The sequence below is a fragment of the Vicia villosa genome, linkage group LG5 (assembly GCF_029867415.1).
Source record: "Vicia villosa cultivar HV-30 ecotype Madison, WI linkage group LG5, Vvil1.0, whole genome shotgun sequence".
Taxonomy (NCBI): Eukaryota; Viridiplantae; Streptophyta; class Magnoliopsida; order Fabales; family Fabaceae; genus Vicia; species Vicia villosa.
The window spans coordinates 91,290,332-91,314,103 of record NC_081184.1 but is presented as its reverse complement, the minus strand read 5'-3'; the positions used below and the strand labels follow the sequence as shown (position 1 = coordinate 91,314,103).

General features: G+C 36.9%; 2 protein-coding genes across 2 annotated transcripts; both read right to left on the bottom strand.

Moving 5' to 3' along the window:
• Positions 1-12,846: 12,846 nt before the first annotated feature.
• Positions 12,847-16,969, bottom strand: LOC131605003 (subtilisin-like serine-protease S). The gene is made up of 11 exons (XM_058877411.1): positions 16,892-16,969; positions 16,236-16,327; positions 16,013-16,110; positions 15,762-15,914; positions 15,572-15,683; positions 14,822-15,362; positions 14,612-14,706; positions 14,265-14,504; positions 13,837-13,951; positions 13,528-13,735; positions 12,847-13,425 (listed from the first exon to the last, which is right to left on the bottom strand). Exons 1-11 carry the CDS (start codon positions 16,967-16,969, stop codon positions 12,878-12,880), a joined length of 2,280 nt encoding a protein of 759 aa, XP_058733394.1. The 3' UTR covers positions 12,847-12,877.
• A 773-nt stretch (positions 16,970-17,742) lies between these two features.
• On the bottom strand, positions 17,743-23,485 carry LOC131601842 (protein SUPPRESSOR OF K(+) TRANSPORT GROWTH DEFECT 1-like). Its single transcript, XM_058873743.1, has 8 exons — positions 22,731-23,485; positions 22,122-22,227; positions 20,559-20,757; positions 18,789-18,857; positions 18,634-18,708; positions 18,427-18,525; positions 18,180-18,335; positions 17,743-18,091 (listed from the first exon to the last, which is right to left on the bottom strand). Exons 1-8 carry the CDS (start codon positions 23,197-23,199, stop codon positions 17,966-17,968), a joined length of 1,299 nt encoding a protein of 432 aa, XP_058729726.1. The 5' UTR covers positions 23,200-23,485; the 3' UTR covers positions 17,743-17,965.
• Between the last annotated feature and the right edge of the window lie 287 nt (positions 23,486-23,772).

The following is a 23,772-nucleotide window of genomic DNA, read 5'->3' as shown; positions in this document are numbered from 1 at the left end:
CAAAGCTCAGAAACTTCATCTTCATCAAAGCTCACTACATTGCTGTTGTAATATATTAGTGAGATTAAGCTTAAACGTTAAGAGAAATATCACTGTTGTGATTATAGCTTTTCAGAAGCATTTGTAATACTCTTATTTGATTACATTAATTTGTAAGTAACTAGAGTGATCAAGTGTTGATCAGGATACTCTAGGAAGTCTTAGCTTGTGTCTAAGCAGTTGTAATTAGAGTGATCACGTGGTGGTCAGGATACTCTAAGAAAGTCTTAGCTTGTGTCTAAGCATTTGTTCCTGGAGTGATCAGGTTGTGATCAGGATACTCTAGAAGACTTAGTCGCGGACTAAGTGGAAAACCATTGTAATCTGTTGAGATTAGTGGATTAAATCCTCAGGTGAGGTAAATCACTCCGTGGGGGTGGACTGGAGTAGTTCAGTTAACAACGAACCAGGATAAAAATAACCGTGCATATTGTTTTTATCGTTCAAGTTTTTAGACTACACTTATTCAAACCCCCCCCCCCCCTTTCTAAGTGTTTTTCTATCCTTCACTTCCTTGGTCTAGATGGTGACTTATGGGATCTACTGATGGATGGTTAAAAACATCCAGTGAAAGCTACTGGTGTAAAGCTTACAAGACAAGAAATGAATGATGATCAAAAGAAGCAATTCAAAAATAATCATAAGTGTAGGACTGTTTTGCTGAATGCTATCTCTCATGCTGAATATGAGAAGATATCTAACAGGGAAACTGCCTATGATATATATATATGAGTCATTGAAAATGACCCATGAAGGAAATGCCCAAGTCAAGGAGACTAAAGCTCTTGCCTTGATCCAGAAATATGAAGCCTTCAAGATGGAGGATGATGAAAATATTGAGAAGATGTTCTCAAGATTTCAAACGCTAACTGCTGGATTGAGAGTTCTTGACAAGGGATACACAAGGGCTGATCATGTCAAGAAGATCATCAGAAGCTTGCCAAGAAGATGGGGTCCTATGGTGACTGCTTTCAAAATTGCCAAGAATCTGAATGAAGTCTCTCTTGAAGAATTGATCAGTGCTCTGAGGAGTCATGAAATTGAGCTGGATGCTAATGAACCTCAGAAGAAAGGTAAGTCTATTGCATTAAAATCTAATTATAAAAAATGCACTAACGCTTTTCAGGCTGAAGAAGAAGATTATGAAGAATCAGAATCAGAAGAAGAAGATGTATTGTCCATGATCTTCAGAAGAGTAAACCAACTCTGGAAAAGCAAGCAAAGGAAGTTCAAGAGCTTCAGAAGTTCAAAGAAGCCTGAAAGAGGAGAATCTTCTGGAGGTAGAAGATCTAACAAGAAGAAGTTCATCTGTTATGAGTGTAATGAGCCTGGACACTTCAAGAATGAATGTCCAAAACTTCAGAAGGAGAATCCCAAGAAGAAATTTCATAAGAAGAAGGGTCTTATGGCAACATGGGATGATTCTGAATCAGAATCAGACTCTGAAGGCGAGCAAGCAAACCTTGCACTGATGGCCACAGTGGATGATGGATCAGAATCTACATCAGAATCAGATTCTGAAGAGATATTTTCTGAACTATCTAGAGAAGAGTTAGTTTCCAGTTTAACTGAACTTCTGGAACTCAAGGCTCATCTTAGTATCAATTACAAAAAGCTGAAAAAGCTATTTGAATCTGAAACTAAGAAGCTGGAAGTGGAAAATTCTGAACTAAAGGAAAAAGTTTTAAAATTATCCAAAGATGTTAGATCTCCTTCTGAATCAGAAAAATCCATTCCTAGCCTCAATCATATTCTGAAAGAATATGACTCGAGCTTCAGAAAGTTTTTATCTAGAAGTATTGGCAGAAGTCATCTTGCTTCTATGATATATGGTGTTTCAAGAAACAAAAGGATTGGCGTTGGCTATGAGGGTGATACCCCACACAAATTTGAACCTGTTGATGATTTGAAAATCACATACAAGCCATTGTATGATCAGTTCAAATATGGCCACTCACATGATATTAGGCTCACTTCACATGCCAAAAGCTTTAACACTACACACACCAAGAAGCATGTGACACAACCTAAAAAATATCATGCTGCCAAACCTAAAGAATATCATGTTGTTCCTCCTGTTACTTATCATGCTAAACCCAAGTTCAATCAGAACTTGAGGAAAACTAACAAGAAAGGACCCAAGAAATTGTGGGTACCTAAGGAGAAGATAATTTCTGTTGCAGATATCCTTAGCAGCAAAGAAGACAAAGCACAAAATGTCACGGTACCTGGACTCTGGGTGCTCGCGACACATGACAGGAAGAAGGTCTATGTTCCAAGACCTGGTGCTTAAGTCTGGTGGAGAAGTCAAGTTTGGAGGAGATCAGAAGGGCAATATTATTGGCTCTGGAACCATAAGTTTTGGTAACTCTCCTTCCATAACTAATGTACTTCTTGTAGAAGGATTAACGCATAACTTATTGTCCATAAGTCAATTAAGTGACAATGGTTATGATATAATCTTCAATCAAAAGTCTTGCAAGGCTGTAAGTCAGAAGGATGGCTCAATCCTATTTACAGGCAAGAGAAAGAACAACATTTATAAGATTGATCTTTCAGATCTTGAGAAGCAGAAGGTGACTTGCCTTATGTCTATTTCTGAAGAGCAATGGGTCTGGCACAGAAGATTAGGACATGCTAGTTTGAGAAAGATTTCTCAGATTAACAAACTAAATCTGGTCAGAGGACTCCCAAATCTGAAATACAAATCAGATGCTCTTTGTGAATCATGTCAGAAGGGCAAGTTCTCCAAACCTGCATTCAAATCTAAGAATGTTGTCTCTTCCTCGAGGCCGTTAGAACTTCTGCACATTGATCTGTTTGGACCAGTCAAAACAGCATCTGTCAGAGGGAAGAAATATGGATTAGTCATCGTAGATGATTATAGCCGCTGGACATGGGTAAAGTTCTTAAAACACAAGGATGAGTCTCATTCAGTGTTCTTTGAATTCTGCACTCAGATTCAATCTGAGAAGGAGTGCAAAATCATAAAGGTCCGAAGTGATCATGGTGGTGAATTTGAGAACAGATTCTTTGAGGAGTTCTTCAAAGAAAATGGTATTGCCCATGATTTCTCTTGCCCTAGAACTCCACAGCAAAATGGAGTTGTAGAGCGAAAGAATAGGACTCTACAAGAAATGGCCAGAATCATGATAAATGAAACTAATATGGCTAAGCACTTATGGGCAGAAGCAATAAATATTGCATGTTATATTCAGAATAGAATCTCTATAAGACCTATTCTAAATAAGACTCCTTATGAATTGTGGAAGAACAGAAAGCCCAACATTTCATATTTTCATCCTTTTGGATGTGTTTGTTTCATTCTGAATACTAAAGATCATCTTGGTAAGTTTGATTCTAAGGCACAAAAATGTTTCCTTCTTGGATATTCTGAACGCTCTAAAGGCTACAGAGTATACAATACTAAAACATTGGTTGTGGAAGAATCAATCAATATCAGATTTGATGATAAGCTTGGTCTTGAAATACCAAAGCAGTTTGAGAATTTTGCAGATATAGATATTGATATATCAAAAGCTAAAGAACCAAGAAGCAAAGTTTCAGAAGCTGAAAATCTCAGAAGCAAAGGATCAGAAGATCAAGTTGCTGCATCTTTAGAGAATCTCAGAATTTCTGAAGAGCCAACAGTCAGAAGATCTTCTAGACTCACCTCAGCTCACTCAGAAGATGTGATTCTTGGAAAGAAAGATGATCCTATCAGAACAAGAGCATTCCTTAAGAACAATGCAGAATGTCAATTAGGTCTTGTTTCTTTGATCGAGCCAACTTCTGTTGATCAAGCTCTAGAAGATCCAGACTGGATAATTGCCATGCAAGAAGAACTTAATGAGTTTACAAGGAATTATGTATGGGATCTTGTTCCTAGACCAAAAGGATTTAACATCATTGGTACAAAGTGGGTTTTCAAAAACAAGCTTAGTGAGAAGGGAGAAGTGGTAAGAAACAAAGCCAGACTGGTGGCTCAGGGTTATAGTCAGCAAGAAGGTATTGACTATACAGAAACCTTTGCACCAGTGGCCAGGTTAGAATCTATTCGCTTATTAATTTCTTTTGCCACTCAACATAACATCACTCTATATCAGATGGATGTTAAGAGTGCCTTCTTAAATGGCTATATAGATGAGGAAGTCTATGTCCACCAACCTCCTGGTTTTGAAGACTCCAAGTCTCCAGAACATGTTTTCAAATTAAAGAAATCATTGTATGGGTTGAAGCAAGCTCCTAGAGCTTGGTATGAAAGATTAAGTTCTTTCCTTCTGAACATTGGTTTCACCAGAGGACAAGTGGATACTACTCTCTTCTGTAAAACATCTAAGAAGGACATTTTAATTTGTCAAATTTATGTTGATGATATTATTTTTGGAACATCTAATGCTTCTCTTGGAAAGGAGTTTGCTAAGTCTATGCAGGCTGAATTTGAAATGAGTATGATGGGAGAACTCAAGTATTTTCTTGGGATTCAAATCAATCAAACTTCTGATGGAACATATGTTCATCAAACGAAGTATGTGAAAGAACTTCTGAAGAAGTTTAATCTTTCTGAAAGCAAAGAAGCCAAAACTCCTATGCATCAAACGTGTGTTCTAGGTAAGGATGAGGTAAGTAAGAAGGTAGATCAGAAGTTGTACAGAGGTATGATTGGATCTCTTCTATATTTAACTGTTTCTAGACCTGACATTTTATTCAGTGTTTGTTTATGCGCTAGATTCCAATCAGATCCTAGAGAATCTCACTTAACTGCTGTTAAGAGAATTCTGAGGTGTTTGAAAGGTACTACTAATGTTGGTTTAGTCTACAGAAGATCTAAAGAATACAACTTAGTAGGATTTTGTGATGCTGACTATGCTGGAGATAGAATTGAAAGGAAGAGTACTTCTGGAAGTTGTCAATTTCTAGGAAGTCATCTGATCCCCTGGTACAGCAAGAAGCAAGCTATCATTGCCCTCTCAACAACAGAAGCAGAATATGTTGCTGCTGCTGGTTGTAGCACACAAATACTCTAGATGAAGAGTCAGCTAGAAGATTATCAAATATATGAGAGTAACATTCCTATCTTCTGTGATAATACTTCTGCCATATGTTTATCTAAGAATCCTATCTTACATTCCAAAGCTAAACTTATTGAGATTAAACATCATTTCATTAGGGACTATGTTTAGAAGGGTGTTCTCTCTTTAAACTTTGTGGATACAGACCATCAATGGGCTGATATCTTTACAAAACCCCTTGCTGAAGATAGGTTTAAATTCATTCTGAAGAATATCAGTATGGATTTATGTCCAGAATGAGAAGATGAGAAGGTCTTACGTATGGCTAAGTTCTGAAATGTGTTGGGATTATGTTTTTATAAGAAGTTCTGATAATGATCAATTAGAAGTTCTGATTCTGTTATTACTAATGTTTCATTATCTAAGTTGATTAAGAATCTCTTTTAAAGTAAAACAGCTGTCACCAGTTTTCCAGAAAATGAACACGTGTTCACTATTTTTGGACAAGCATGCGTGCAGTTGAGGAGACGCCGCCCTAGGTAACTGTGCAAATCATTTCAATTACCACGTTCTCTCACCTAACGTCACTCATCATTTAATGCATTTGATTTCAATTGATTCTGTAACTGTTTATTCTCATAATTTAATTGCATTCTTTTTCAAATCCGCCTCTATAAATATATTTCAAATCATAACGTTCATCTTTTTCGCTCCCATTCTCTCTCTCTCTTTGTGCATGCATTTTTGCAACCTCTTTGCCCTTTTCTCAAACCCTAAACGCATACCCAGAAAAGTTTCTTGTAATCTCAGCACTGTTTCAATGGCTGCTTCATCATCTCTCAACGCTGGTTCCTCTGTTCCTCTTCATCTTCAAGAAGAAGAACAACAAATTGTTCCTGTGATCTCTTGTTCTATTCCCAAAAAGGAGTTGGAAGTTATCTGTGAACTTATGGTAGACTTTGATAGTCTTGAAGAACATGAGTTTCACCTTAAAGAAGATATCATATTTCAAGGATGGACTTCATTATTTGCTGAGTTCTGTGGACCGGTTTACCCAGAACTTGTAAAGGAATTTTGGGTGCACGTTGTTGTAGCCCCTAAATCAATTATGTCTTTTGTTCATGGGAAGTTTGTGGTTGTTACTGAAAACATTTTGAGAATGATGTTTGACCTAATAAACCCTGAGGGTGCTCATGAAATTGATCAAAGGGCTGATTGGGAAGAGGTTTTGGCTACTCTTTATCCAGACGTGAAGAAAACAAAGCGTGTCAAGAACATGAGGGATCTCTACAAAATCTGGACCAAGATTCTTCTGGGGTGTTTCTATCATAGGAAGTCAACCCATTCTGCAGATTTAGTCAACAATGAGCAGAAATACATTCTGTATTGCATTTCCACTCAGAAGAAGGTTGATATTATCTACATAATCTTCAACCACATGTGGACTGCTGTGAGGGATTCCAGAAATGCCTTCAAAACAAAGAAGTGTACTATTATTCCTTTTGGAAGAATTATTACAAACCTTCCGGTTCATTCCAAGATTGTTGAGGACTTGGAAGCTCAAGGGATCATCAAAGATCTTGTTGTTGATACTGGAAGCTGCTTGAATGCTCTCACCTTGCGAAAGATGAGTATTATTGAAGCTATCAGACAAACCCCTCAACCTCTTCCTGGAGCTAGAAGCAGAAGAGAACCTGTTCTTGCTGACTTTGAATCCTTCTTCAGAAGTGAGCTGCCAGGAGTCAGAACTAAATATCTGAACTCACTCAAGGAAGAAAAAGACAAAGATGCTCCTGCTAAAGGTGGTCGCAAGAAAGTTTCCATTTCCAGGCCTGCTGCTTCAGAAGATGTTTCAGAAGCTGCACCTGATGCTATTGTCAAGAAGGAAAGAAGGACAAAGCGAAAATTTGATCATCCCTCTGTTAACCAGGAGAAGGTAGTCCATAGTGTAGCTGCTGCTACTATTGTTGTTAAGAAAGCTGCTCAAGAAGAAGTTGTTGCTGAAAAAGTTCAGGAAGTTTTAGTTGAAAAAAAGATAGTGAAAAAGAGACTGCTGAGAAGAAGAAGAAGAGGAGAAAGATGAAAAATAAGAATGTGGAAGATGGGAAGGCTGTTGAAAAGAAGAAGACAAGAAAAAGAAAATTGATCATTGAAGCTTCGGATGAAGAAGAAGCTCAAGAAGCTGTGAATCAGCAAGCAGAAACTGTGAATCAGCAAGAAGAAATTATTCAAGGACCAACAACTCAAGTAGTTGAAGGTCAGAAGGCTGTTGATAATGAGAAGGAGAGACTGGAATCTGCCATAAGAAGAGAACTTTCTCTTGGAAAGGCAAAGATTGTGGAAGAGCAGAAGAATAAGAAGCAGAGGAAGCTTGAGGCTGTGTTTGAAGCAATTCAGAAGGTGTCCAAAAGTATACATCTCTCTAAACCTGATTCTGTTCCTTCTTTACGATCAGAAGTTGCACCAATAAATTTTGCTCAAACCCCTGAACCAGAAAATCAACCAGAAAAAGCCCCATCAGAATCACCCATAAACATCCATGTTCTCACACCTCCTTCTTCTCCTTTAACCAATGCTCTCACCCCTCCTCATTCACCTATCACAAATGTTCCCATTCCTCCATCTCCATCCACAACCAACATTGCTTCTGACCAGGACCTTGAAAACCCTGTTCTTGATATTCATCCCCTTCAAACTCTCTTTCCACCTCACACAAATATATCCATTTCTCAACCCCCACCTCATGCAAACTATGAACCCATTCCTTCTACCTCCCAAAATAATCCTTCTCTATCTGACCTTCCAGATTCTGCATCACATGAGCAATTGCTCTGTGACTGCAATTACACACCCAAGCCTCGTCCTGAAGCTGAGCTGGTAGTGTTAGATTCTGAGAATGAAGCAGAATCATCCTTCTGTCTTGATAGAGAACCTCAACCCTATTCTGTCCCAAAACCAGATTCTCCAATAACCAAAATAAAATCTCGCTGAGCATACCCTATTGGTGTAATCTATGAAATGGTAAAGAGGAATGTCAGAAGAGTCTTTGATACCCTCAGAATAGCTCATCATGCTGGATTAAATGATGTTGCTATGCGAAAATTCTGGAGAATTTTCAGAAGAAAAGTAGATGCTTGTTTTCAAGAACTTCAGGAAATTTGTGTAGAACTTGCTCCACGACCTTGTGGAATTCTGAGGCACTATGAAGACTTCTGGTTCAGTCGTCTTGGAGGGAGATATATTTTTGAAGAAAAGGAATTCATTGATGAACTTGCAGAAGCACAAGTTTCTAATGAGCTAAACATCAATCCTTGCAGGGAGATTGTGGTTTGGAGACCTAGGTATCTAGTTCTGACTGGAGACTTCAAGTCACTATTTGACTTTCTGAGGGAGAATCCTTCTGAAGAGGCACCAGATTTGGTCATTCCAGAAGTTGTTGATCCTCCAGAAGTTGAAGGTCCTTCTGCTCCAAGGAATCTTGCTGCCATTCTTCAAGCTCTCGAGAATGGAGATTCTGATCTTCCTGCTCCAGAATATGAAGAAGATGCTTCTATGGGAGAAGCTGATGCTGAAGATCATCCTGCTGAGACTATTCCTGTTGAGGAAAATCATGATGATGATCTGACAATGGAAGCTGCAGTTGAGATTGCTGTCCCTCTGGACAGAAGTTGTGAACCCTCTCTTCTGGTGAACCCTCTCTTCTGGTGAAGACTCTAGAGGTTATTTAGAAGAATCAGGCTGAGCTAGCTTCTCGTATGGACAAGCAAGATGTTATTAATGATGAGTTTCGCTCATTCATGGAGAGGCAGACTGAGAGCAATGCTGGGATTCATGACATGCTGGCCAAGATTATGTCTAAGCTAGGGTCGTCTTAGTCTATTGTGTCTTAGTTGTTTCTTTATTTCTTGCATCTGTCTTCCTTGCATCTCCTTTGTATCTTCTGATAATTCTCTTTTGCAATCAATGAAAATTATCCTCTTTTTTCTCTCATATTGTTTTGTTTTTCATCTGAATCTTTTGTGTTTTTGATGTTATGACAAAAAGGGGGAGAAACTGTGATAAATGATCTGATTTATTTTATCAGTTGCTGGGAGAAAGTCTTCACATTTCTAACAGAACTTGCAAGTTCTATGTCTTTGAGTGTTTTGCAGGATATTCTAAAAAGCTCAACATGAGAAGCAAAGACATGGGGAAAAGCAATTTTGTATGGAAACAAGCTCATGGAAATTGAAGCAAGCTGAGTGCTATGAAGCTTCAAGATCGAAAGCAAGAAGAAAGGATGTTAAGATATTCTGATGATAGAATATGCTCTAACTCATTCTTATTCCTTATATGTGCTGATGCATGTTTTTGTTCTAAATATGCTCTGAAACATTATTGTTTTTGCTCTGATACATATTTTATGTTCTGATTCATTCATGCTCTGACCTTTGTCGTGTAGTTTGTTCTGTAACATTTCAGGATGTAGAGATGCTCTGATGATGCTCTGGTACATTCAACAATGTTCTGATACAATCTAGCATGCAATGGTTCAAGAAGAAATTCAAGAAGCAGAAGCTATGAATGTTCTGAAGATCTAAGCATATGTGATCGTCTCAACTGAAATGGAAAATACTCAGGGAAGTCCTTTATTTAGAAATTTCTTTCGGTATTTATTTCAGGGGGAGATTATTTATCTCAGGGGGAGATTGTTAATCTCAGGGGGAGACATATTCACACACTATGTTTATATGCTTATGCTATAACTGTGTAATTGTCTTTAACCGTCTGATATTTTGATTGCAAATTCATATCATTTATATATGTTTTTGTCATCATCAAAAAGGGGGAGATTGTTAGAACAAGATTTGTTCTGATCAATATTCTTAGTTTTGATGATAACAATATATATGAATTTTGTATGAGATAATGTGGTACTCTAATCCTATGCAATTTCCATTTTAGGAATCACATAAAGAGTATGCACAAAATCAGCGCAAGAAGCACTGACTCAGAAGGTTCAGCATGCAACATCAGAACATGGTCTGGCAAGACATCAGAAGATGGTCAAGCAGAATCAGAACATGGTCTATGGAAGCATCAGAAGGACTTGAGATCAGAAGCAGAAGCACTGAAGTTCTCATGGTATCACGCTAAGAAGCACTTCAAGGTCAGAAGACACGAAGATGCTCTGCACCAAGCTGTTTGACTCTGACGATATTCAAACGTTGTTTACACAAACATCAGATCAGAAGCAAGTACAAGGTGGCAGGCTATGCTGACTGACAAAAGGAACGTTAGTAGCTATCAAAGGCAACGTCAGTAGACACAGCGAAAGCAAGGCTCGAGGTAGTTGACAAAAGAGTGAAACATTAAATGCAATGCTGTACGGAATACGCAAAGCATTAAATGCTCCCAACGGTCATCTTCTCAAACGCCTATAAATAGAAGTTTTGATGAGAAGCTGAATACAACTCTTACGCAAAAATACAGAAACGCTGTCAAATTCAAAAAGCTCTCAAACTTCATCTCCAACCTCACTACATTGCTGTTGTAATATATTAGTGAGATTAAGCTTAAACTTAAGAGAAAATCACAGTTGTGATAATAGCTTTTTAAGAAGCATTGTAACTCTTAAAAGAATTTGTTTACATTAATTTGTAAGAACTAGAGTGATCAGGTTGTTGATCAGAATACTCTTGAAAGTCTTAGAGGGTATCTAAGCAGTTTGTTCCTAGAGTGATCAGGTTGTGATCAGTATACTCTAGAAGACTTAGAAGTTGTCTAAGTGGAAAACCATTGTAATCTTGTGTGATTAGTGGATTAAATCCTCAGGTGAGGTAAATCACTCCAAGGGGGTGGACTGGAGTAGTTTAGTTAACAACGAACCAGGATAAAAATCATTGTGCAAATAGTTTTTATCTTACAAGTTTTAAAGCTACACTTATTCAACCCCCCCCCCCCTTTCTAAGTGTTTTTCTATCCTTCAGGATAGAATCGAGTCAGGACCTGCACAGGACTAACACCAGATAACACCCTAGAAGGTATCCTATTGATTAAATAAGTAGAGGTCAAGACAATTTCCCCCTAATAAAATTTAGGAACATTCATTTGAAAGCGTAATGCTCGGGTGATTTCAAGAAGATGACGATTTTTCCTTTCAGCAACCCCATTTTTTTGTGGAGTGTCAACACAAGTCAACTCATGAACAACACCATTAGTTTTGAGAAAATTGTGAAGATTTTGGTTTACATACTCCTTACCATTATCTGACCGTAAACTTTTAATAGGTTTCCCAAATTGTGTTTTAACCATTTGGAAAAAGTTAGCAAACAATTGACATACTTCAGACTTATCTTTCATAAGAAAAACCCATGTAACCCGAGTACGGTCATCAATAAAAGTAACATACCATTTTGCACCCGAAATATTGGAAATGGATGAAGGCCCCCATACATCAGAATGAACAAGATCAAAGGGTTCGACACTCCTAGTATCACTACGGGAATAGGTTGCTCGATGGGATTTGGCAAACCGACACACATCGCAATGAAAGGAATCAGCTGACACTTTGGTAAATAAGTGAGGGAATAAAGACTTGAGCATGCAGAAAGGAGGATGTCCAAGACGCCTGTGTTGGAGCCATATTTGAGTATTTGCCCATGACTCTGAACCAGCCAGATGACACTTGCTTTCCTTATGAGGTAGACAATATAACCTGTTATGTTCCTCAGCAATTCCAATTGTCTTCCCTGTGGCAAGGTCCTGAAAAACACAATGAGAATGAAAAAAGGTCACAGCACAGTTCAAGTCTTTAGTGAGTTTATGGATGGACAAAAGATTGTTAGAAAGCTTAGGGACATGAAGCACATGATTTAGATGGAGAGATAGGCTTAGGCGAATGTTACCAGATCCGACAATCGGGGTTTGGGACCAATTTGCAACGGTAATATGGCGTTTATTAGGTAAAGATGAATAAGAAGAGAGATATGACATATATGGAGTCATGTGATCGGTTGCACCAGAGTCAATAATCCATATATCTTTAGAACAAGAGGCATTTAAAGCTAAGAAGCTAGAGTTCTTACCAGTCATTGTTAGAGAACTAGTGTTAGAGAACTTACTTAAGGAGTCCATAAAGAGAAACAAACCGTCTCGAGCCAAGAGAGGATTGAGATCTACTGTTAGGAGAGGATTGAAGGGCTGCCAACGAGAAACACCAACAAAGATGACAATCAAAGGCTGCAATCAACAAGAAATAGAGGTACAACAATGAAGGTTGTCCTGAAAAACAGAGGTACAGCAATGAAGGTTGTCCTGAAAAACAGCAATGAAGGTGAAACAGTTCGGATCTGCACCGGCGGTTGAGCGGTGCACGACGGCTACAAAGTCACCAAGATCACTAGGGTTCCAAGAGAAAGAGAACCTAAAAAAAAAGGATCGTAATAAAAACGGCTAGTGTTTTGAGCGTGGAAGCAGAGCCCCTAGAATCGGGTGCTCTGATACCATGTAGAAATATGGAATATTTTATATATTTTGTAAAGAATACATAAGAGGTATTTATAGACTATAAATCTATCTAAATAAGGGAAGGGTAATTATTCTCCCTATAAATGCTAATTTAGTCATAATGACCTGTACAAGACAGCAGCTCATAATGAGCTGTATGATATTCAAAATATTCTAATAATAATAATACTGATATTACAACAACTATCAATACTTCAAAGCACAAGATCTTTTATTAGGATCAGTATCACATGTAAATCATCAAAACAATATATTTTTGCATATTGAAACTGATGAAAATGCATTTTCTTGTAGTACAAGCCAATAATCACTTAACTCTATGTAGATACTACATTAACACCAATAGGACTCCTTACATTTTGTCTACCATTCTTCCATGTCAAGGCACCAAACACAAAGTTTCCATTACTATTCTTGAAAGGGACAATATCAATCCTAAAAGTTATCCTCTCTCCTGTTTTCGAGAACTTCAATCCCACTGGTGTAACTTTAACATTCACACCAGATGGATTTTCAACACCTGCAACATACACTGCTGGTTCGCGACCATAGTATGTAACGGTTCGATAAACAGATAAACTTCCATTCAAATTCGATACACCAATTGAAGGGTAGTTGAAGTTGTAGGAAGGTGTAGGAGATTTTTGGCATTGAGTAAGTTCACCAGTGATGTTTTTAAGCTGCGATGGACTAGCTCCATTGCTGCAGAGAAAATTGAGAGCGTCTTGGGAATCAAAATCGTATACTAGTCCCGGATTGAGCGATGCAAGTGGATTAATGTGTCCGGATCCGTAGTCGAATGGAGTTGTTTGAGTTCCATTTGGATCTCTTCCTATGAGGTGGTTTGTGTTATCAATTACTGTTGCTGTAACATCATAACAAAGGCATCATAAGAGTCTTTTTTTTTTTCCTTCATATTTCAAACAAATTTTAATGTTTTTAGTTTTCGAGACGATAAAAAACCTACCTGTTGTCATTATTGCGGACATTATAGCGGCAGGAGACCAAGTTGGATGGTAAGATTTGATTATTGCTGCAACGGCCGATATGTGTGGACAAGACATAGATGTTCCTGAAATGATGTTATAGTCGACAGATTGTTGTTCAACGGTGGCTTCGGTAGCCACCGGAGACCATGCTGCCAGAATATTCAGTCCAGGTCCTGTGATATCAGGCTGCATTTTTTGATAAACAAAAGTATTTATATTTAGGATTCATAAGTTGTTTTCAACTTATTTTATAAGCACTTAATTCATAGTCCAATGTATAAACTTGCCTTGATAATATCTGGTGTTATTATATTTGGCCCCATGGAAGAAAAAGCTGCAACTTCTGGAGCAGGTTTGGTACCAACAACAGTTATTGTTGGGATGATTTTAGCAATAGGGTTCCTAAAAATAGAAAAAGCATTAGAACCAAAATTTCCCTAATCAATCTTTTTGACGTCATCAAAGTTAGGACAGGACCGTCTGTGAGGGCGTGTAAGGCGGGCTACCGCACAGAGTTCAAAATTTATCACGGTTAAACCATAACTAATAGGGCCTCATAAAATGTTTATCAGAGTTAAACTATAGTTAAATAGGGCATCTATTTACTTTGTCATGGTTAAACTGTGACTAATCTACACAGGATCTCCGAAAAATTGAGACGGCTCTGATCAAAGTGCGACTAACTTCCATATTGGAGATTTTTTTCAAAACTCACTTATCTGTGTTTATGTATGCTTGAAGCTCTTCTACAGCATCTTGACCGATAATAGTGCTTGGGATGACAAACTGAAAACCAACTTCTTTGGCATTATGGTCAATAAGTATCATTCCAACACCACCACCTTGCTTTACTATGATGGATTTTTCTTCTCTATTGTCAATGAATGTTTCAATTGTGCAGATAACAATTTTTCCGTTGATTAAGGTAGGATCGAGAGTATTACTCTTGCAGAAGCTGGTAACAAAACAGATCAAAGAATTTGTGTTAGGCTTAACTCAATCCTAAAAAATCGGCTCGTAACTTGTAATTATCACCAATGAAGTTTTTGTGTTATGATATACCTAGCATTTGTTGCTGGAACTCCAGAAGCTGCAGCTGCACTTCCATATATCAAACCATGAAAACTCTCCATTTTTATTGGATTTAGAGAAAAACCCTGAAGGAACATAAACATGTCTTAAGGGATCACGATGCAGCCACAACCGTAACCGCTATTTAAAATCGTATGTATTACATGCATATTTATAAATGGTTTGTGCTATAAATTTCACCTTCAAAACTTTTGAGTTACCAAGGTAGATATTTGAACTGAATTCTCTATCTAACGAGCTAGCAGCAACAGTGAGGATCCAAGGAGCAACATTGCAAGCCGTTCGAGGAAAAACTGAGTTTCCTGCAGAAGCAGAAACAAGAATTCCCTTTTGGAATGCATGGAATGCTCCGACACTGACTGCGTCCTCGAAGTAGTTTGGCTGCGGAGGATTAGGACCAAAGGAGAGGGAAAGTATGTCAACACCGTCATGAATGGCATCATCGATAGCGGAAAGAACATCAGCATCGCTGCAAAATCCAAACCAACAGGCCTTGTAGATAGAAAGTCTTGCACTTGGAGCACCGCCTCTAGCTGTTCCTTTGGCAATGCCGAATAAGCTAGCATTAGCAACAATGGATCCCGCAATGGTGGAAGCTGTGTGTGTTCCATGTCCATCACTGTCTCTAGCTGATCTGAAGAAAACCTTGTTGACAACATCTTCTAGAGGACCGTTTTCTGCTTCAAAACCTTTTGAATAGAACCGCGCACCAATTATTTTACTGGAATGTCCAAACACAAGATAAGATCATGGTTATTATCAAATTGAGATTTATATCGTGAATAGAAAGAACTATTTTTGGAGAGGGTTGTGTCAGGAAATTGACAATCAACTTAAAACTTAGTCGAATATTTACGATTAAACATACTCAGTGTATCAATCTTAAGAGCTAGTAAATAATGGATTTTGAATTCCAAAATATGCTCTTACTTGTTGCAATTGGCTAGCGTAAATTCATCTCCGGTAACACACTCTCCCTTGAATTTCTCAGGCACGGGACCTATTCCGTAATCATTAAAGCTTTCCGATTCCGGCCATACTCCTGAAAAACAATGTGAAGTGAGTCACTGTAATAATCAAAATGAAAGAAAAATGAGAATGAATCAAAGGAAGTAATTACCAGAGTCAATGACACCAACAATAACATTAGATGTAGAGTCTACAGCTATGTGGCGGCTATTGTAAACTATGCCTAATCTAAGAAAATCCCAAGAATGAGTTGTGTGGAGCTTACTCGTTTTGCTCTCAAAAACCGACACAACGGAATCATATTCTGAAACATAATCCAACACATCCATTAGACCATAGAAGATTCTTTCAGACAAAATAAAAAGATAGAAATTACAAAGATATAATACAAAAGAACAATACCTGCAAGCTTATTAGCTTGATCTGGCGTAATCATGGCCGAAAAGCCTCGAAAGCTTTTACTATAATGGTGCAGTGCTGTTGCCTTTGCATCACTGAGACTAAAATGTTAAAAGAATTACTTGATATTTGAAATGTTCACATTCACACACATAAATCAAGCTTAAAAGAACACAAATAGTATTATGATATGATAAAGGAACTTGTGTTAAATCTATTGCTATACCTTCCAGTGACTGAAGCTAGTATCTCATGGTTTGCTCTGATGACAGATTCTGTATTAGGGTGTGAATGATCTCCCATGTAAATTATATAATGCTGCATCAAGGAAAATTAACAAGTTAAGCCATGCTAATATTGTAACTCATAAGCTATAGATGCATGTAAACCCGCGGTGGTTGGTATAGTGTGAAGGCTTGGGTCCTGAGAGAATGCGTCTCAAGCTCTCAGGTTCGAATTCCGTTAGGTGCTAACAATTCATGTGTTTAAACCAAGTACATAGAGAGTTTTGCTCTGCCATTAAACAGGGTCCCGCAAGTGGACGGTGGTCGTGAGATCGTATGGAAAAGTTTATAGAAAAACAACTTATAACATGTCTATAAGTTGTTTCAATATATTTTTATAAGTTCACCAAGATGGCATATGAAAAAAGTGTATAGTATATATGAAAATAGTTCGACTTTATTTTATCTTTTATTATAAATATCTCTGAAGTACCAAAAACACGACACTGACACCGACACGTCGACACCAATAATAATTTTAAAAAATGAATAAATTAAACACAATCACAAATGTTGGTGTATGTTTCAAACACTGACGCACATTTTTTTCAGAGATTTCTGTGTTATGTAGATACAATAGCTCTGAGCAATTTTCTACCTTTGGAGTGGATCCATTGACCAAAGTATATCTAATAAACAAGAGAAAGGTGAGAGTTAAAGTTGTGGTAAACCCCATGATATGCAAAAGGGTTGAGGACACAAAGCTAGATGCTTAAATGGTGACTCTTATGGTATGTTATTCTCTCTTTTTATAAGCCAAAGTAAACTAACTTACATGTCATAATCATATTTAAAAAAATCAGTTGCCGGCAATAAATGTTTCTGCTTATAACTTAGTGTATATTTGGGATTCTAAAAATAGAAATTTAGAAGAAAAAAAATGGGTTATAATATAATATCAAGATATATGTTTGATTTGACATGCTAGCAGCATTTGGAAGAAGATTAATAAACAACAATTATTTGATTCGGAAGTATATTGCTAACTCATTCAACTTATGAGCACAAAAGCATGTTATGGGAGAATAAATTGCATTTGCTTAGAGACCAAAAGCTATAGGCCATAAATTCCTGCTGGTAAGATAAACTTTGACCTTTGCTGGCATATTTCCTAACACATACAAACAAGGTTCTGAACAATCTATATGCATTTGTAATCTAACATTTGGTAAGTAATCAGACTCAAGAAAGTTGATTTCGAATTTTGATTGAAACAATCATTGATCAAATTTTACTTGTTCACAATTAAACCTAACAAGTAAATGAAATCCCAATTGGCATGTTATAACCAAACTAGTTTGTCAGTATGTTGTCAGTAAATTGAATTATAACAGCTGAAAATTCTTGCCCATTTTTAACTCTTAAAAGTACTCAAAGTTAAAACTAAGCCTATCTTTAAGTTTATGAGTAATATACATTTAATATACAGGCCAATGTAAGCAACCAACATCACATACAAATTATTTTTCTGATTATTTCAGATTCTGTTTTTTATACACAATTTAGAAGTAAATTCAGCATCCACTTCAGTACAAGAGGGGGATTCACATCCACCATGATAAATAAAAAAGATGCATTTCATTTGATCCAATAGCTCGGTAACTTACAACTTGTACAAATTATAACAATATATTTAAACAAGTGTGGATCTTTGAAATAAAATCCATTAGCATTAACCTTCCTCTCCAAACTCCTTGGTGAATCTCTCGTGAACATCAAGGTCAGATTTGCTCACTGTAGGCCTTTGTCTAGCAAGTACTTTGTCAAAATCGGTTCTTGATATAGGTGGAGGAAGGATCTACATAGAAAAATATAACTATTAATGCTCAATTATTATTTTGACTAAGAACTCAGAACTGTCAACAAAAACTGCATCGCCTGAATACCTTTGAAGCAAGTCCCTGTGTGGCAAGATCCTGCATTGTAATTTGTACTGCATTTTGTTGCTTCTGTCCACATGGTATCCACATACCTTCCGGGCTCTTATAGAAAAACATGGCATCTTGGGTTTTACGAACAGGTTCGAATAAAACATCCTTCACCTGCATAAGAGGTCCAAATACCTTTAATTTGAAAATCGTTAAAATAAAATGATAATTGCAACTAATCATATCATATAGAGGTTAAACTTACACAGACAGATACATCTGAACCTGAAAACCCCTCTGACTTGCGAGCCAAGTGTTCAAAATCACTTTCAGTCAAATTATGAGGAGTGTCTCCTAGATGCACCTGTTCTTATCAAGCCATGAAAAAAAATGGTAAGAGCATTTTGTTTGGTTCCAATAAGACCCATTCTCCAATAAAGTGAATAAACATAATCTCAAATATTTCCCTTGCCTTGAACATGTGTTGGCGAGCCTTTAAATCTGGTAGTGGAATGTATATACGCTTATCAAAACGCCGCCTTATTGCCTGCCATTGCAAGTTGATCAATCAAAACAGTATTATATTGACTCAATATGAGAAAAAATAAACAACTATTTTCTTCTTACCTGGTCTAGAGCATATGGTGTATTTGTTGCTGCAAGAACGAGAACTTTTTGATCATTGTGTCCGACCCCCTACAAGGAAAAGTGAATAAACTACTTTATTACACTGGAAATAAATTTTATCTTAATCTTAATATATAAAAGGTGGTCGGTCATAAAGTAACTTTTCCCGCTTAAAAGAGTTGCAACATTGTAATTCGCTTTGCATTTGCTTTTTTTATACAAGACACCGCTTTGCATTTAATTTGAAACTGTTGTCACATGCTTTATGACATCCCGTCACAATTTAGTAATCTGCTTAGCAGTTGTTTCAACAGTTTATCTTTTATTTTTAAAAATAAAAAAGTACTTATTCCCGCCTAAACTGTAGAATTCCTGTGAAACAGTGCCTTTTATGTGCCGTAAAGGTAACACTGGTACTTTTTAATTGCTGTTTATGCTTTGGGGTGCATTTTTGTTGTTTCAGTACTGGCTAGAAATAAGCTGAAGTTTCAGAATCCAGACAACAATACTATATGGAGCTTGGTTTCACAAAGGCAGGGTGTTTTAACAGTTTTAACCAAATTATATGGAAAAGAAACTAAAGGGAGTTGAGAAAGAAATAATTCCATTCTTTTGTTCAGTATTCCTGGCAAGTATTTGTGCCAAGAACAGAAGCTCAACGGCAAGTTTGAGAGAGCTTATTTGGGCTTATCTCTCATGACATAAACACTTGTGTACCTGTTTGGAAAATCTACTAAAAAATAGTTGAAAATATGCTCATAATAATTATTTTTTGAATAAAGAAAGGTATGCAAAGGCATCACAGTAGAGCAAGAAGTCTCAACTAAGGTGGCTCTACCTATCAAATGTAATATACCATAAAATTATTGATAAAATTTGAAAATACGAGATATGTTCATAAAATATGAGATATGTATATCCGCCATGGCGGATATTTGATAACACTGCTTACATGTCATCCTCTATTTGACTCTAATATATCCATTTGATTCTAATCTATCCACCTTAGAAATTATTTACAGGGAAAACATATGAGAATGCAAATAGCTTATTGAACTTATGAATTTGTGACATAAGCTTTCATATGGCAAGCGTTTATTATTGAATCAGTGTTTAACTAAACTGTTTATCGAAATACCACCTACAAATTAGGAAAAATAATGAAATCAAGAAGCAAATAGCAAGATTGCTCACTCAATTAAAAAGCTAATAGATTCCACAATAGAATTCCACACATTTTGCAGCTATTCTAACAATGAAAGGAAACTAAGTCGTTGTATCAGATGTCACTAGATGGCGGTTAAAGGATATTATAGAGATGAAGACATTTCAAGTGTTGATTGCATTGCACACTCAAATGTAACAAAGCGACACAAACTATTGATAAGATGCAGATGAATAAGCTCAACTGTGGACCACAATAAGCAGAGACAACAAAATTTGCTTCAGAAATTGTCTTCAAAAAATTTATATGGCAACGAATACCTCCAGGTCCTTCAAACTTGAAAACCATTTTGCCAGATGAAAAGGCAAAGCGAATAAAACCTACTTTTGAAAATGAAAGCATAAGACGGCCATTTGCCTAAATGGGTTAATTTAATTACCTTCGAAATTAAGAGAACAATTAAAATTTTCAGTAGGGTGTGAAATTTTTAAAATACGACACATATAGGGACTTGAGCTTTTCACGTTTTCAAAATAATGCAAATCAAATGTCAATAAAAAACATTTACAGTTCTTATCAAGATATCCCCAACATAAATTTATTACCTGCATCTGCACCAGAAGTTCAGTTTTAATTCGTCTTGAAGCTTCACTCTCATTGCCTTCTCCACGAGTACCACATAGAGAATCTATTTCATCAACAAATATGATGGAAGGTGCACTTTCGCGAGCCATTTCAAAAAGATTTGAAACCAGCTTTTCACTTTCACCCATCCACTTTGAAACGAGGTCTGATGAAGAAACACTGGTAAAAAGAATTTAAAAAGTTCAATATGCTTGAAAAAATATGTCCACCTATAAACCTACAGTCTAACTATACAAAAGACCTTTCTTCAGACACTGTCATTGTCCAGTAAAAAGTTGGAACATTCCATTTTTAGATGTGCATGAAATAAATTAAAATCATGCAAAAACAAAGGCAACTGAAACATTTCCAACCAGGGGAGGATTAGTCTCGTGGAACAAATGATACCACAAATGTCCCATCATAAATCATGTTGAATGACAAACCATTTTTTATTTTGACATCATTCTTAATGGTGTAATGTGTAGTTTTCCTTTCTTACTGGGCATTTTTTTAAAGTGTTTTCCATTCACACCAAAACTACCTTGGATGAGAATCTGCTATCCGTTTCATAATAGGGGTTAATACAACTTTATTTCTAATGCTATCATTCCTAATCCTACCTTATCCAATGTGTCCACTAAGCTACCTTAATATTCTCAAATTCCCATCTTTATAATATATTGAGCTTAATGTATTGTTGTTGGGTCTTCACAAGAGCGTTCATTTCAATTTCATACAACATCACAAATCTTAATTGGTGTTGTGAACTTCATTTTCAGCTTGAATGGTAACTTTCAATCACAAAAGTGTTCCTTTATTTTATCCATCCCATTTGAATCCTATTATTTACATATCCCTTTATGTCCCGTTATTTTGCAATATAGCAGTGCAAATTCCTTTCCTCCGTAGAATCTTTCATAATACCACTTTGGCTACTTTGTCATACTACTTTTCCAATTTGATGAAACCATGAGTGAATCTTTCTAATTCATACAATATCTCAAAGTAGTCATATTTCTACAATCAACCTAACTGGCATAAAACTAAACATTTATTTTTTGTAATTAGGGTCACTTGTCTTAATATCCACTCAATTGCCATCTCCAAAAACTTCAAGCAGTTTAATGCATTATACACCAAATCATTTGCCAGGACAAGGGCAATTGAGAGAGATTAAAACTGGAGGATAATAGAATGATTTCTTATGGACAGGCGACTATGAAGAGAAAACTGGAAGGACAATATGGAGTTGAAGAGCGTAAATATTCATGTAGGCAAGGCTGATTGGGGAGAGAAATTTGGAAGGGCAGTATGAAGGTGGAGAGAGTAAACTTTCTCAAACCAAAAGAGAAAATGGACAGAGGGAAAGTGAAACAATGAAAAACATAATCAATTTTATTTCGATGGCATTTTATTTTGTAATCAGTAACTTAGACATCCGCGAATTAGGATCAGAAAGTCCAGACAAAAAAGTCAATGCTACTTAAGAAGTCCAAACATAATATATAAAATAATAAAATAATATAATATACAAAAATCACCTGAAAAACGTAGAATCGGCTTCAGTTGCAACAGCCTTAGCCAAGTATGATTTACCTGTTCCAGGTGGTCCATATAGCAAAAATGCTCTCCAAGGTCGTCTTTTACCTGAAATAGACCGTGGAATTTTGGCAAATCATATTAAATACTTATAACAAATAGCCCTTGTTCAATTGTTCCTTGTTCAACTTTCAAATATCTATCTATATTCTATCCTAAGAAAATTCTTTCACTTATGACACGGTGTAGAGTTTCATGTTCCTGTTTTCCGCCATTTGCCACCGGACAAACATATTTTTGCACCACAGATTGACCCTAGAGTGTTTGTTCACCTTAAAACCACAAAACCAAGAGGCTTGGTTGAAGCATGTGATATTTACTACTAGTTTTATTTGTATCAAATGTTCAATTGCTCCCGAAAGTTAAGTAAATGTTGGGATTGATAGTGAGCTTAATATAAGCATAACGCATAGAAATTTTGACAAAAACTACACTCTAGGGCTTCAACACAAATAAAGTGCCACAGTGCTCTGATCAAACTCACCTAAATCCAAACATACACTAAATGCAGCTGATCATGATTCATAACAACCATTCCAAACAAAACTCACCAGTAAAAAACTGAGGAAACTTCACAGGCAAGATAACAGCTTCCTGCAACGACTGTTTAGCACTCTCCAACCCAGCAACATCATTCCACTTCACATTCGGTTTCTCCCTCACAATCGCCGAATTCAACCCCGCCCTAAGCTTCGACTGCTCCGGATCCTCTCCATCACCCTCCCCATTCTTCGGCTTCGTTTTCGGCTTCGTAGCAACCGCAGCATCCCCATTAGAAGCAGGTCCCGGCCCGCCATCATCGAGAACAGCTCGGATCTCCTCGGCACGACGAAGATACTCAGTGAATTTCTGAGTAATAGCTTCTTTGATTTTGGGATTCTTCTCGTACTTGAGATGCGTTTTGAAATACTCCAACGCGTTCATGTATAGAGGAAACGCTTTTGCGTAGTTTCCGGCGTTATCTTCTTGTACCGCTTGTTTCACGTATTCTATTGCTTGTTCCTTGAAATTGCTATACATCTTGTTCTTATCGTTGTTGTGGTTGACGATGATCGCGTAAAGTGGTTGAGAATTGAGAGCTTGTGGAAACCCTAGAGGTGTAAGAACATCGTTTGGGGGAAATTGGAATTGGAAACCCTAGAGTTTTTGTTTGGGGTGTGTTTGGAGAGAAAAAGCGTTTAGCGTTTGGCGTTTGGTTTAAGTTGATAATAAAAAAGTTGATAATAAGTGGCTGCGATTCAGGGAAGGTTCTTATGACCAGAGATGGGAGAAACTTCCACGTTTGAATGTTCGTTTTCGCATACAGTCGGAGATTGTAATAATGCTTGCATTTTGATTTTATTTAATTTGATTATTTATTGTTTAAAAAAGAGAGCATTTTACCTTGTATCTTGGGTCTCTCTTTCACCATACGAGTTCCCTAAAATGTTTCTTGTTTCCGTAGATGTAACTCTGAAAGTATCTTTTATTTTGTTTAACGTTGTTTAGTTTCGTAGAGGTACATACGGAAGTTTTCTTAGCTGCATATACGGAATTATTTGATGTTATATTCGCGTCAGACTCTTCTCCTCCTCCATTATTCACTTTTCTCAT